This window comes from Phalangium opilio, unplaced genomic scaffold (assembly GCF_054372755.1).
Source record: "Phalangium opilio isolate 3A_F unplaced genomic scaffold, DU_Popi_V2 ptg000081l_1, whole genome shotgun sequence".
Classification (NCBI taxonomy): Eukaryota; Metazoa; Arthropoda; class Arachnida; order Opiliones; family Phalangiidae; genus Phalangium; species Phalangium opilio.
In genome coordinates, this window is record NW_028324188.1 from 266,764 (window position 1) to 282,528 (window position 15,765).

Here is a 15,765-nt window from a genome sequence, read left to right on the forward strand (position 1 = left end):
GCATGAAAACACGAAGCTATAATCCGATTGCGATCAGACCTTTCTCTGATCTGGGCTGCGTTCAGCAGAGCTCACCAAAAAAGACAGCGGATTTGGAAAACGTTTACCTGTGAGCTCTGTCGTCATAGCTTTTCTCCGGTCATCGGTGTTTTAAAAATGACGCTAGCGCAATAAAGCGTGCAAGGTACCAAGGCTTAACAAAAATTGTATGATAACATATTTTAAGAGATAGATAACAACAACTTTTATAATTAAAATTAGAAACTAACATGTCTCTTAAACTTCTCGCGTGATCAACTTGTTTCACGCTAATTAAATAGCTCTAGTCCCATCATAATCAGCAAGAGCTATTTGTATTAATTCCTCCATGCTTTTTTCGCCAAGCTGAGAACTACGCGTTTTACGTCACGTTATCCAAAAACCCGACTATTTTCCTTGAAGACCGTGCTGGCTCAGCGCTGAGCACCGTGACGTCAAAATTCAATAACAAAATCCCGTTCTGTAGGACACTGCTAACAGCGCTGAGCTCTTCTGAACGCGGCCCAGATTTCCACCATGATTATAAAGTCTAAGCCTAATTATTTAAAAGTGTATTTAACTTTCGGCTCACTCTGAACCGTTAATGTCTCTGTATTACAGAAACGAAAACCAAACCCAAGCGTTTACTTTTTGGTTCGATAGGCCTATTGACAAATAAAAGTTCATTTGACCAATATAGATGCGTTCGTCTTGAAATCACTTTAGAAAAAATTATGCTATAAACAGATGTAGTATAGCTTAAGTAATATATAAACATCGATTTCAAATAATAATAATAAAAAATATTCTTGGCATATCAAAATGAAACAGAGCTTTATAGCTACAAAACCACTAAAGGCATCGAAATTACGAAAAATATTTCCATATATTAATTATACATTATGAGAAAACCAAATATTAAGGTTTTGTAGGATTTTTTTCCACAAAACAAAGCGAACTGCTAACGCGGTGCACTAACGGACGGACACACACAGACTAAAACATAGGCTAATTTTTAACTCTTTCCGTTTTAATTTTGAGTTGAGAAACTAGATTATCTTAAATATTAAAATAAATATAATTAATATTAAATATTTTCTTCGTTAGTTGTTCGCCTTATTGAGCGTTACATCGCGTTGATAAAGAACAATTAGACATTCTTGAGAGACTTGACTAATATTGGCGTTTGAAATGAAGCATACTCCGGTTGCTTTGCCTTACTCAAATAGGTAGTATATAAGGGTGTCGATCTACAGCTAAAAGCAAGAACAACCGCAATTGCGAAAACCTTTGGTGGTGATCCCACCCTAGGGAGGCTAGACGTTTCTCGTAACCCTAGCTGATCGCCGCGAATGTCTTAAACCCAACGATGACGATGGAGTAGAAGCCAGGTGTACAGACTGGTGTCCAAGTGGAATGGACGAAGACCAGAAGATGGTGGTGATTAGAAGCCAGGTGTACAGACTGGTGTCCAAGTGGAATGGACGAAGAGAAGAAGATGGTGTTGATTAGAAGCCAGGTGTACAGACTGGTGTCCAAGTGGAATGGACGAAGACCAGAAGATGGTGGTGATTAGAAGCCAGTATGTACAGACTGGTGTCCAAGTGGAATGGACGAAGACCAGAAGATGGTGGTGATTAGAAGCCAGTATGTACAGACTGGTGTCCAACTGGAATAGACGAAGACCAGAAGATGGTGGGGATTAGAAGCCAGTATGTACAGACTGGTGTCCAAGTGGAATGGACGAAGACCAGAAGATGGTGGTGATTAGAAGCCAGTATGTACAGACTGGTGTCCAAGTGGAATGGACGAAGACCAGAAGATGGTGGTGATTAGAAGCCAGTATGTACAGACTAGTGTCCGTGTGGGATGGACAAAGATCAGAAGATGGTGGTGTGAGAACTCAAGTAGAGGAGCCATTTCCGTGACTTTTGAAAGCAGTTCGGAAATGGCGAACACGTTTGCTCCGATTTGGAAACTGCGAACGCGGTCACGTGGGGTGTAAGTCAATAACAACAGCCACACACACACACACGTCGAAATTAGAACCTCTCCGTGACATACGTCACTCGGAGAGGTAAAAATACGTTCACCATAAGTTTGTTAATCTCTGGTAACTTAGAAACTGGAGCTTGTAATTTGAAAGTAAAGTGAATGAGGTAGGTCATAGATTCAGGGTAAAGCGACGTACGCCTGGTGCATAAGGCGCTGCTGTCAAAGGCCTAATTAGTAATGCAGACTAAATAGGAGCTAGATGGAATGGTCCTGCAAAATTAATTAACCGACCGAGTGTAGGACTTCAATTCTCGCTTCCGTCGTTCTCCCTCGAATTAGTTATCTCGAGCTGTAAGTCTCTAGGAGGTAGCATTACGAACTGTATGGGTAGAGTCGTACTTATCATGTAACATATCTTATTAACTTATGGAATCATTTTGAAAGGGAAATCGTATAAATAAGCCTTGGTACGTGCATAGGGAATAAAGTGTATTGATAAATTTGGAGATACGGCGTTTTGCTCCGCAATGGGAGCATCTCAATTTGTTAGATCCACCAAGAAGGAAAAGGAAGAAGCGAGCGCGTATCCCAAACCTCCCTCCCTTTTCCCGCGCTTTTATTCGAGTATCCAACGTTGGTTGGTGTAGCCATTGGCGCGCGCGGCCCGCTCTGTAACAGAAAGACGAATTCAAGCTAGATACGTCCTTGGGGGAGTTTCCAAGCTAGCTGCCGTCTTTTGGAAAACGGCAACGAATAATTTATCTCGTGGTTTTGGAGAAAATTCAAAGTTTGCTCAGTATAATGGAATATTTAAATAGGCAAACTAAGAGTCTCTCGCGCCAACCTATTTCCCGCGCTTTTTCATCCCCCCTCCCCTTTCACCCCCTCCAGATCCCAGTCCAACCCGTCCTCCAACTTTAAAGTGATAGTGAAGATGAACTCAAAATTGCAGGAAAAATTGTAAAACATTTTTTCTCTCCAGAATTATAGGATTTTATAGGAGAAAAAAAATCACGTGTTTTTATAGGAAAATAAGGGACTAAAAATGCATGATCATATTTAATACTATTTTGGCTTAAACTATGCGTAGAAAAATCTGAAATGAGGAACTTATAGGACCGCTTTGCTCTCTGCCCTTACTATATTTCACATTCTCTTTAAGGTGATAACCGGAAAATTCTCGCGGCAAAAACGAAACGTTATCCTTTTCAATTCTATAGGAAAAGGCGGGAAAGCGAAGAGCACGTGCAAATAAAGCATTTCCCTCCTTCATCCTTTCCGCGCGCGTGGATCTCGCTTTCTCCTGGAGAAATGGCGGGAGAATAGTGTCAACTAAGGTAGACTCTATTAAGATTAGGCTTAACGAATGGACACTGTTAAAAGGCAGTGGGTTGCTACCGTACTTAAATATTACTTTACGAAAAAAAAAAAAATATATATATGTTTCTATGGAGAAAAAAAAAACATTAAAACACTAATTTTGAAGTTAAGGGAAACTAAAATACTGAATTAATTATAACCCCCCCCCCCACCCCCTAAATTTAATTTCTTAGATTAAAGATGATTATATTAATAAACCTAAGAGATAATTTTTAAAAATCCCCAATTCATTTTCTATATATTTCTTTATTTTCAAGTTAAAAAAGTTTAGGGCAAAGCCAACATTTAGGGGAAACTCAGCCCATGTTATCTCTATGAGCCCCTGTAGAAATGTTTTTCCATCTATACACTGCAAATAAATACGGATTTTTTTAAATTTTTTTTTTAAGAAATACTTGGCTATTCAGAATCCGCAATTAATAGGTTGGGGCTTCTCGCTGTTTTTAAAATGTGCCTTACCTAAAAACCATATAAGAACTATAGGCAATTACTAATTGTTTACATGCGAAACAAAAGAGAAAAAACCCATGAATTAATGCACACATAACAAAATAAAACATAAATTAAGGCAGTCTTGGCGAAAATAAAACGAAGAAAAAAAAAACCATGAATTCCTGCAGCCATAGCAACATAAAACACGAATTCATGTAGCCATAGCAAAATAAAACACGAATTCATGTAGCCATAGCAACATAAAACACGAATTCATGTAGCCATAGCAACATAAAACACGAATTCATGTAGCCATAGCAACATAAAACACGAATTCATGTAGCCATAGCAACATAAAACACGAATTCATGTAGCCATAGCAACATAAAACACGAATTCATGTAGCCATAGCAAAATAAAACACGAATTCATGTAGCCATAGCAAAATAAAACACGAATTCATGTAGCCATAGCAACATAAAACACGAATTCATGTAGCCATAGCAACATAAAACACGAATTCATGTAGCCATAGCAAAATAAAACACGAATTCTTCCATTTACCCTTGTTTTGACTTAATTCATTTCGATATTTACGCCAAAACTCAAGTTACGACTACTTAGTTTAAAATACAGAACGCATCATCTTTCGAAGATTGCAATCTTTTATTTTTTCGTCTTTAAAGAATACAGAAAAATTATTGAATGAATGTAACAACTGCGATTGCTATTCGGAAGTACTTTAAGTATATAAAAATCTTGCATATGAAATTAGATGAAAACTAGTTTATCGTGAACAAAAAGTATACATTAAATTGGTAAATATTTGAAAATAAGTTTAATCTAAAACAGTGTAATTCATCCTTAAAAAGTCTTTATATAAGCATTTAACAACAACTGCATGCGATTCTAATTAAAATTACTTATTTAAAACTGAGCAGTTTTTAAAAAAAAAAATTCTCGAGAGCAAAATTCGATGAAAACGTGTTAAGAAAACCATAACCAAGTGCATTAATTTGGGAAAATACTTTGCAAAACATCAAATTTGAAGTAATTTTACACTGATTGTAAAAGTTTAACAATCTAATTAATGCGATTGAGATTCCAATGCGGAAAAAGCTCAATCAAAATATCAGCAACTATATCCTTAAAACGAACCAAGTCAGGATGATACTCTGATAATTCCTGAATTAGGGTTTCGGCTTCAGTCTTCGTGTTAACGGCACGAGCGAGGTAATATTTCAGAAGATTCAAATCGAGTTCAGCCAACCTGCAGACAATATCACAACGACAACATATATCCTCGGGGTAAACCTTGGGTCCAAGGCTGTCGATTACCATTTTAATGGATACATCGTCTTCGTCACGACACAGTTGATAAAAGACCGTATCCAACAACGATGGCAAATCTTCCAACGTTGAAAAATTGGAGAATCTGCTCCAATAATATCTGAACGAAATCTCTCGGTTGTAACGTCTGAAATACTCGAAGGATCCATCAGCTAGCTTTAACAATTCATTGCCATTAGTATTTTTTGTGCCTTCCATCTTGCCTATGTACTGGTCAAATGCTTTTAGAAACTCGGTGTTTGGCCATGCAAAGTAATCGAACTCTGTCATTAACGTTTTAAATTCGTACCTAGATATGACATCGCACATTTCCGTAACATTGAATTGACTTAACACATAACCAAACACCGATTCGTCGCAGTCGTAATAAGAGTTTGGAGACGATGATTTGAAACTATTCAAGGCCTCCGTTTTTTTTTCAACACTTAAACTATTAAATAGAAATTTCACTGTGCCAATAGCATAACCACTATAAACAACCCTAAGGAACCATTTTACATCAATAGAACTTCTAGTAAGATCTAACATTTTGTCTAGATCGTAATTTGGTATGTTCAGCAAGTGTTCGTCTAGTTTATAAATCCAGTATTGTACCATCAAATCATCATCGAAATCCTTTAACTCCCGTTCTTCTCTGATTCGTGGCCACAGTTCCCTAACTTCATCCTCCAAACAATATTCGCATGCCATTCTAAAACTGAATGACAAATCGAGGTCACTTTGATTCTCTAGCAGTAACCTGGCCATCTTGGGTCGATTCAATGGGCCTTCAACCGTCCAACTCAAATTGGAAAGTTGCTTTTCCAAGGTGGTGTCATTGATGTGGTCTTTAATTTCGCTAAGCCAATTCATTATTTCAGGTCCTACATCAGTCAATATCATCATGGTCGTTTCTTTAAATAGTGTTGGTATGTTTGAGCGCTTTAGCTCGACAATTGCTTGGTCAGTCAATCGCACGGTCTCCAGACGGTCGCACTCGAACTTAAGGTTATTCGCAGAGTCGCGGTTTAACTTAAAGTTATCCAGTAAGGATTGTTTATTCGCCTTAACCCAAACTGACGAGGCGAAATTAGTTAATGCTTGACGTTGCAAAGAAATCATAGGCAGTTTGACAATCTCCATTTTGAATTATTCAGTAAGACTTTCGTATGGGAAAATGCTGGATACGTCGACGCTTGAGGATTCTCAAAAGCGAGTTTTTTTCAAATGCGACTTACCTAAAAACCATATAAGAACTAATGGCTATTATTAATTGTTTACATCCGAAACGAAAAAGAAAACCATGACTTAATGCAGCCATAGCGAAACCCCCCCCCCCCCAAAAGAAACATGAATTCCTGCAGCCATAGCATCATAAGACATGAATTAATGTACCCATAGCAAAATAAAACATGAATTCTTTCATTTTACCCTATTGACTCAATTTTGATACAAACGGCAAAACTTAAACGAAAGGACGCAACGACTACAATTTCAATTCGGAAGTGGAAGTATGAACTTTATCGTGATAAAAAAGAGGAAACATAAAATTGGTAAAAACCCCAAACATAAGAGTAAGATACTGAGCTCAGTGTAATTAATCACTAAACGATCTTTACAGAAGTATTTAACTACAACTGCATCCAATTCTAAATTACTTGATTTAAAACTAAGCAGTTTTTTTAAAAAAAAAATACTTGAGAACAAAATTCGATGAAAACATGTTTAGAAAAATAAAGTGCATTAAATTTAACAATCTAATCAAAACGATTAAGATTCCAATACGGATAAGGCTCGTACAAAATGTCAATAATGATTTCCTTAAATGAAGTAAGAAACAACGAACCTTTGATATCTTAAGGTGGTTTCCGGCTATCCTCTACAAAACATCTTATTACTTAAATTTAATTAAATTAAATTGCATATATAATTATTATATCTTTTGTATTTTCCCGACACAAGAGGGGGGGGTCAAAACTTTAAGGGGGGGGGAGGTTCAAAAAAATAATGAATTTCTGCCAGGGCTTGATAAAGATGGTTGAAGCACTCATGCCAGGGAGCTTGAAGTGTTGGGGATAATTGCTTGCTTAAAACGACACTAGGGAGAGAACGCTAGCGTTAGGCGCTGTTGATCCCGAGGCGCAAAACCCGCTAAGATAACGAGCGGAAGTCGTGGTGGATCTTCAAGAGCATCGCTCTTTTGTACTATATACCTTCCCCCCTTACGGCCCCTAACGCATTATTTAATAGCTAAAATGTCGCATGTACTACAATGATGGATACGCCATAGAAGCATCATGGCCCTTATTGACTGTAACTCCCAGCAAAATATAAATACCAACTTTGGAACGTTAGAACTCGGGTAATTTAAGTGATAAGATGAAACCCTTTTAGGGTATTATAGATAAAGTATTATTCTATAAAATGGTGCTAATTAATGGGCCATAAATTAATTAGAGCTTGAGTAATTAAGGTTTTAAAACAATTCAATTTTCAGACCTCAGCACGACACAGGGAGGTAAGAATGAAGACCAACTTTGGAACGTTAGAACTCGGGTAATTTAAGTGATAAGATGTAACTCTTTTAGGGTATTATAGATGAAGTATTATTCTATCAAATGGTGCTAAATAATGGGCCATAAATTAATAAGAGCTCCAGTAATTAAGGTTTTTAAACAATTCAATTTTCAGACCTCCGAACGACACAGGGAAGTCAGAATGAAGAGCAACTTTGGAACGTCAAAACTCGCGTAATTTAAGTGATGAGACTAAACTCTTTCAGGATGTTATAGATACAATATTCCTCTATAAAATGGTGCTAATTACTTGGCCCTACAATAATTAGAACTGGAGTAATTAAGGTTTTTAAAACAATCCCATTTTCAGACTTCCGCACGACACAGTGGGTCAGAACTCCCTCAATTTAAAAGATAAAATGCAAGACATTTAGGAAGATGTTATAGACTAAATTGTCCTCTACCTAATGGTACTAATTACCACCGCGTATTTAAAAAAACTTGGTGTAATTAAGGCCTAAATATTAATTACGTACATATACCTCAATAACTGCACAAAAATCATGGGATAAAAATACCCTAAAAACGCTGTTAAAACATTTTTGCGCTGAACCAAGAACATTGGCAGTTGGTACACCGTATACGTTCCCTTATTATCCAGGAACAACTTGAATGGTGGCGCGCCAAGCAATTGGCGCCTTTAGCCCCCCTTACGACAGTGAACACTAAGCTGCTGCTTCTGCAGAGAGGGGGAGCGAGTTTATCATTGGGTGGGCGGTGGTAAGGGGAAAAGGAGGGGGGGGCAAAGCTGAGAGATCAGCTTTAGGGAAAGGAAAGCGGCGAATCGGAAATTAGAGTCTTGTCACCTACACACACTTTAGACCATTACGACATCATCTTTTGTTATAATCACCTCTCCGGTTTTGCCTTCCTCCCTTCTCCTAACCGAGAGCTCTAGTCCCTTCCAAAACAGATGTCAAACCAAGCGCAATGGAGAAAGCTTCAGCCCTAGCAGCTAGATACTCTATTAAGGCAGCTAGCTCGACCCCTCTTCTCTTACTAACTACATACATATATACATACACTCCTCTTGCGTATAGTTCCCCCCATAAGATTCTTTACTCTCACTTTCCCATAGTAATAGTACACCCGGAAGTAAATGAAACCTCATCACCCACGAAGTAATCAAAGGCCTCATTAATTATTTAATTAATTAAGAATATACAGGGTGTTTCTGATAAGTGTGGTGGCAAAAATTAAGGGGGGTGTTAAATTCTTTGGGAAATCGATTTTGAGTCGAAAATGTTAGTAACTTCTATACTTCTATCTCCATTTTGTTTACCACAAAAGACACTGTTTCGAGTTAGGATTTGATTCAGTGTTTTAGGGATGACCCCTTAATTAAATTAAATTAGAAATCATTGTCTTAATCAGTAACTTTATTAAATTTAAGGGGTCATCCGTAAAATACTCTGGATGCAATCTTAACTCGAAAACAGCATTGTCCCTTGTGGTAAACAAAATGGAGGCGATAGAAGTTGCTCGAGAATTCTATTGTATAACATTCTATTATGCTTTATGTATTCATGCTTATAACCATTGGTATTATCTTTGGTTTAATTTATTTCTGATGGAAAAGGGGTTTTAGGTTCCAGTATTGTTCTTTCGACGTCAATATAACCAAAGTGTCTGGGCTGCTTGCGAAAACTACCATGAACTATTATGGAGTGTTAGGTCACTCCTATTATAGTTTCACGGCTTCATGAATTCTCTAGTGTTAGATCGTGACATTTTTGGCTGTGCCGAGCACCCTTAGTCTATAAGGGGGGGGGGGTTAAATTTTGTAGGTCGTTTCGTAATATTTCAATTCAAATGATGATATACGAAATTGGAGAGTGGCGACTTCCCTCTTAAGAGTTAAGACCAGTTTAAAAATGTTTCAACGCCTTTAAAACCCGACTTTCAAAGAGTAGTTGCAGTATCAAGAGAGTTACATTGTTATTAATAAGGGGGGGGGAATGGTGTAACAGTATTAAATACTAGGGTTCAAAGGTCGCATCTTAACGTACAAGACGTGCTTTTGGGCAAAAATGGCCCTTAGTTTAAGTATTTTCAATTTAAATCAGTTGGTTTAAACGTTAATTTCAACTAAATAACCTCTGAGAATTCTAACACAAGACTTATCTAGAGGAGAATTATGCATTTTGGGTCAAAGGTCATCGAGTATGGTTCATAATTAACCTTAAAATTGAGTAAAAACTAAAATCATGCAACTTTTGCGCGGGAGTATAGCCAAGGCTTAAGACATCGATGATACAGAATAGTACTCGACTTTGAGTTGACCCCAGTTACTAATTAGGCGCAAAAAAATACCCGTAAATATTAGACTTACTTGTATTCCAGGCAATCCAACGTCGAATCCACAATCTCGCGTAAAATTTACCGATTTTTTTACCCTAATTTCACGACTTAATTAATAATTAACCTGATCAAACATGCAGTCCGTAATTGCAATTTCACGACTGACAAGCGACTGCAGAAGCTGGCTCCAGAAAGGTCAGGTGGTGAACTTATTTGTTCTTTATATATCTCACTCTAGTTCTTTACGCATCGTGATTGGTGGAAACTTACCACGTGATCGCACTTTGACCTAATAGCGTTTTCCTTTGGGTCCTCGCGGAGCACTCCCAAGGAGCAATAAAAATGGTAGTAGTAGTTTCCAGCTTCGTTAAAGACTGTTTTTGAAGAATAGGATCTCCTAGTTTTATTCCTCCATGGGAGCGCTCCGCGAGGACACAAAGGAAAATTACTACGAAATCGGCAACTAAATAAAATGGCGGTATAGGCTTTCCATATTTATACGTTAAATGAAATAAATATAGAAGGCAGTAAAAACTAATGTGAAATTCTAAAAGAAGGGGGCAATATTTAACTGAAAATTATTATCTAGGCCTATTTTCTACATTAATTTTAATTATAATTAAACTAAGCGCAAATTAAAAACTTTGTGTGTGTAAAAACTTTATAATTTTTTTTTTCTTTTTGTTGAAAAATTTGGCACTCGTAACAATTTTTATGTATAAAAATTTTCTGAAAATGTAAAAGTACTATAATATAAAACGTCTCACTAAAATTTGTCTTATAAATATAAAAATACTGATATTTCAAGTGTTTTCTTCTCAAAACATCCACTGACGTGAAAACACTAATTGTCGATGCGTCGTCATCACTTCAAAAACAAACTATGCACTCACCGTACGTGTTTTACAAAACAATCTTGAACATAAGTAAGCGAAAACACAAGTTGAACCACAACGAAAAAAACACGCTGCTGATCACGCTGAAAAGAATGAACATTCACAAAGATTGAAAACTGAACTCTCTAGTAATCACTTCACCACTCGAAATTTCGACTTTCCGTTAACAAATTTGTACCGAAAACATTTTGATCATGTTTTCGTGACGTAATAGAACTAAATACGTTAGGAACTTAACAAACCACTTTCCTTAATTGCTTCCTCATGCACTTAAAAACTTGTCACTTAAATTAATTTAAAAACGTAGTTAAATAAAGAAATAAATTAAAAAAATCACAAATCACGTATCACAATATCGGAGCCGCTAAAACTGTATAATTAAATTTAATTGATATTTCTTTCAATAGCACCCTTTTAAAACTTGAGATCACGGCGTTCTTATGATCACACGCACGGAACTTTCCGGAAGAGAGAAGAAATCATTTTGAGAAAAATGACGTCACACACAAGAACACACTCTTTTTTTTTTGGTTTCCCATGTTGGAAATAAAACACAAACTTTCTTTACTAGTTGATTTTTTTTTTTTTTAAACACGATGTTACAATGTATGGCATGATAATAGAATTAAATGGAGAGCACACTTTGGTTTGGTTTGGTTTCTTTCATATTTTTTTTTTTTTTTTGAACATTAATTTCCGCATGTTTTAATTTCACGAACAAAGATTGATTGATTGATTTTTTTGAATTGAATTATTTTTTTTCTAGCAATTATTTCACGGTAACACTAACACCACCCTTTTTTCTATGGTAATATTTTTCAAAAAAAAAAAAAGAAGAAGAAACATATTGTGAGTCTATTGTGTAAAGAGTTTCAGGACCGCGCATCAAATGATGTTCACATGATCACTTCGTTATCATTTATTGAGAGAGTAATTGATCCTAATTGCATTTCACTAATTTTCAAATTAAAACAAAGCTTTTTAAGGTCAAAGTAATTATAAAAATGCAAACTGCTAACTAGCTTAATTTACCATAAATGTTTAATCATTTGGGCCTACGTAACGTAACTTGTAACATTTTAAAAAACAATGTTATTCTTATTAGCTTTAGAATATTACTACTACGTAATCCTCAAAGAGAAAGATAAGCCTTTGTAGTACTAAGTTAAGCCTTTGTAATACTAGGTTAAGCCTTTGTAGTACTAAGTTAAGCCTTTGTAGTACTAAGTTAAGCCTTTGTAGTACTAAGTTAAGCCTTTGTAGTACTAGGTTAAGCCTTTGTAGTACTAGGTTAAAGCTTCGTAGTACTAAGATAAACCTTCGTAGTACTAAGATAAACCTTCGTAGTACTAAGTTAAACCTTCGTAGTACTAAGTTAAACCTTCGTAGTACTAAGTTAAACCTTCGTAGTACTAAGCGAAACCTTCGTAGTACTAAGCGAAAGATTCGTAGTACTAAGCGAAAGATTCGTAGTACTAAGCGAAAGATTCGTAGTACTAAGCGAAAGATTCGTAGTACTAAGCGAAAGATTCGTAGTACTAAGCGAAAGATTCGTAGTACTAAGCGAAAGATTCGTAGTACTAAGCGAAAGATTCGTAGTACTAAGCGAAAGATTCGTAGTACTAAGCGAAAGATTCGTAGTACTAAGCGAAAGATTCGTAGTACTAAGTTAAGCCTTTGTAGTACTAGGTTAAGCCTTCGTAGTACGAAGTTAAACCCTCGTAGTACTAAGTTTAGCGTTTTTAGTACTAAGTTCAACCTTTGTAGTACTAAGTTAAGTTGGTACTACGCTAAGCCTTTGCAACAAAAACAAAAGAGACACAATGAATAGCAAAATACAATAGAAATTAATGTAACGCGACAATGATTCATTTGTAGATCGAAATAAAAAAAATTAAATTCATTAATTTTAACGAAGCGGTTGAATTATTTGTTTGAAAATAACCATTTTAATCTCGGTGGCGGTTTAAGTAGACCCTTTAACAACTACTACGACTAAATGATTATCCTTAACTAGATCGCTGGATAATTGGGGGGCAACTTTACGCAACAATTCCACTGAAAATTCGCAAGGGGGAAAAGCGTACAATACTCCGGCGCTAACTCCTTCGTTCTTTCCTTCTGGCAAGATGGCTTGTAAGGATATGACGCCGGCCGCGTCCTTTTGCTTCAAATAGGACACCAAATTACGCAATGGTCTCTGTTGAATAGTGGCGTTCGCGTCCTCATTGGGTGGAATCGGTCCTGGCATGGCCAACAAGATACAGTGTCCTTGAGTACCGGCGCTACTGATTTTGCGTGAAACGTCTTCCAACTTGGGTTGATCGAGTCTTAAACGTTGTGTTATTTTCAAGGTGGTTGATTCGGCGCCACGGTTCTTCATCAGGGAATCAACGAGGGCGATGTCTCCGACGCAAACGTGCATACGTGATGGAAAACAGCTATTTTTCAGGACCAAACCACCGTTCCAAATGGACGGGCAACATTTCGCCAAGTCGTCTATGTTCGTAACACTTTCGGCCACTAATACGACGCCTTTACCGTCTTTGGCCTCTTTCTTGCTACGTGACGCGGAAGAATCTTCACGATCTTTACCACCAACTTTCTCTCCTAATTGTGAAGACAATTCGGGCGAATGTCTTTCCTGTTTAATGTGACGGTTGTTATTGTTCCTTATGCGATGCGGGGAATCTTTAGCTGCGCGTTCCCTTTCGCCAGTTGTGTCGGGACTATGGGAACGACGCGGTCTTTTGCTGGGGTACTCTCCGTCGGCCGCGGCACCCAGACGTTCAATATGGATCTCAGCTTCCGGTGTTCTTGGACGTTTCCTTATTTCAACGCCTTCTCTTCCGTGATGTTCTTCCCAACCCCAAGGTGGTCTTTCCCGACTCCATCTGTAATCCCCATTCCCACCCCGACGTTCGTCGTGTTCCGGCGGTTGCCATTGTTCTCGGCCGTGTCTTGGAGGGCGATCGTAATGAGGGTCGAACTGAGGTGGATATGATCCTCTTGGCCAATGATTTTCAGCACCAGGATAAAAATGAGGGTCTTCCGCCGGTGGTAACTCGCGCGGTCTTCTAGGTGGCTGGAAAGTTTCGGAGGCGCCTTCTTCGCGAAATCCGGCTCTGGCTGGTGATTGGTAGTAACTGTAGGGTCCTGGATCGGCGAAATCGACTCTTAAACGTTTGTCCGGACCTCCTAATGGAAATCCTCTCATTTCTTGGCAAGCCGCTTGGGCGGCGTCAATGCTGTCGTACTGAATGTAAGCGTGGTTGTCTCCTTTAACGAAGTCTATCTTGCGTATGGCACCGAATCGATCAAATTCGCGTTCCAAATGGGATAACGATGTCCAAGGTCCCAAACCTCCAACCCAGATGCGAGTTGTCGGAGTAGCTTTGCCATAACCAATTTTGCACTGGAACTTTCCAATGTATTGTCCAGACATTTCGACTTTAGCACGATGCGCCATATCAAGGTTTAAGAATTTTATAAAAGCGTACGCGTTGCCTTGACCAGGGGCTGGTCTTTTAACGTCTATGTCTTCAACAACACCGTAACGTTCAAATATCCTTCTCAATTCCGCTTCGGAAATGGTCACTTCCAAGTTGCCAATGAATAAAGTTCGCGTAGCTTTATCGTCCTCTTCGGGTGGGACGTGGTGCAAGTAGTTTGGGAATTTTTCTTTCTTAGCTTCTTCTCTACGGTGCATGGGTTGATGGAATTCCCTCAAGTCGCGTCTTAGTTGAGGATCCCCACGATGATGTGGCGGGAATGGTAAAGCGACCCCCCTTTCTAAACTATCGTGTCTTCCTGCCGATCTACGTCCTAAACTACTCATACTAGCTGTAGAATGAGCGGGCGAAACTGGTCTAGGAGGGCGAGGACCGTAATCAGGGCTAACACTACGGTTTCTGCGATTTGTAGGCCTGTCGTAAACCGCTTCTATTTGTACAACCTTATCAAACATCACTAAACGCGACTTAGAGTGCCTGGCTTCTCTGGCTTCTTCGTACGCTCTGAAATAAAGGTAACCGACAACTTCGTTACCTTCGTGGCAAATTTTGACACTAACGTCACCGTAACGATCAAACTCTCTCAATAACGCGTCTTGTAACATTGGATCGGACACTTTATGATTTAGATTGGTAACGCAAAGTATCTTGTAGGGGGCAAAGTTACCCGGGCGTTCACTTTTCACCACACGCGGAGGAGGATAATCGTCGTACATATCTCGACCTAACGGAGGTCGACCCGGGGGCATACCTCGTTCCATCGACGATTCTCTAGGCCTACCTCTTCGTTCACTGGGTGATTTGTTGGATCCACGCCGGTCTCTTCGATCCTCGTCGTAACGTGACATTTTCGTCGTAGTACTGTATATTAGTTTTTAGCGCGAGGCCAAGGCTTAGCGCTACTTTTTCGATAACCAAAGTTTCCTCGTCAATAAAATCAAGATTCATACCTTTAAATACTGAAGATATTCGACTATCGATAAAAATCCGCGATTATTTATCGATTCCGGATTCTTATAACAGTTTATAAACTTAATACTTTATATTAAACAATAAACACTCGAGGAAGGTCGATACTCGTCGTCAAACGCGTACCACCATTGTTCCCAGTCCACAGACGACCGTACGCGAGGTACTTGTAAACATCCGCTAAGCCTAACTCTAAAATTAACGGCGATTATAAACCAAACTTAACAATATTTTCCCTAAAATTTAATTGAAAATTAACACTAAATATAATTCCACCCAATTTACAATTAAACTTAGCGGTAAATATAATTTAAAGTACGAACTACTTTTCGAGTAAATCACGTGACTCGCCGGCAT

General features: G+C 38.1%; 2 protein-coding genes across 8 annotated transcripts; both read right to left on the reverse strand.

The window, feature by feature from the left end:
- Positions 1-4,472: 4,472 nt before the first annotated feature.
- LOC149653787 (uncharacterized) lies at positions 4,473-10,409 on the reverse strand. 2 transcript variants are annotated; one of them, XM_089846693.1, is made up of 2 exons: positions 10,063-10,409; positions 4,473-6,392 (listed from the first exon to the last, which is right to left on the reverse strand). In XM_089846693.1, exon 2 carries the CDS (start codon positions 6,295-6,297, stop codon positions 4,909-4,911), a length of 1,389 nt encoding a protein of 462 aa, XP_089702819.1. In that variant the 5' UTR covers positions 6,298-6,392; positions 10,063-10,409; the 3' UTR covers positions 4,473-4,908. The 2 variants fall into 2 exon arrangements, with proteins under 2 accessions (XP_089702819.1, XP_089702820.1); XM_089846694.1 differs by having other exon boundaries at positions 4,473-6,410.
- Positions 10,410-11,486: 1,077 nt separating this feature from the next.
- On the reverse strand, positions 11,487-15,680 carry nito (RNA-binding protein spenito). Of its 6 annotated transcripts, none has more exons than XR_016370786.1 (2): positions 12,724-15,680; positions 11,487-12,266 (listed from the first exon to the last, which is right to left on the reverse strand). XR_016370786.1 is itself a non-coding variant. In XM_089846695.1 (2 exons), the coding sequence occupies exon 2, from the start codon at positions 15,285-15,287 to the stop codon at positions 12,894-12,896; it is 2,394 nt and encodes a 797-aa protein (XP_089702821.1). In that variant the 5' UTR covers positions 15,288-15,300; positions 15,390-15,680; the 3' UTR covers positions 11,487-12,893. The 6 variants fall into 6 exon arrangements, 1 of the variants encoding a protein (XP_089702821.1); XR_016370782.1 differs by having other exon boundaries at positions 11,487-12,602; XR_016370783.1 differs by having other exon boundaries at positions 11,487-12,329; positions 12,687-15,680.
- Positions 15,681-15,765: the final 85 nt, after the last annotated feature.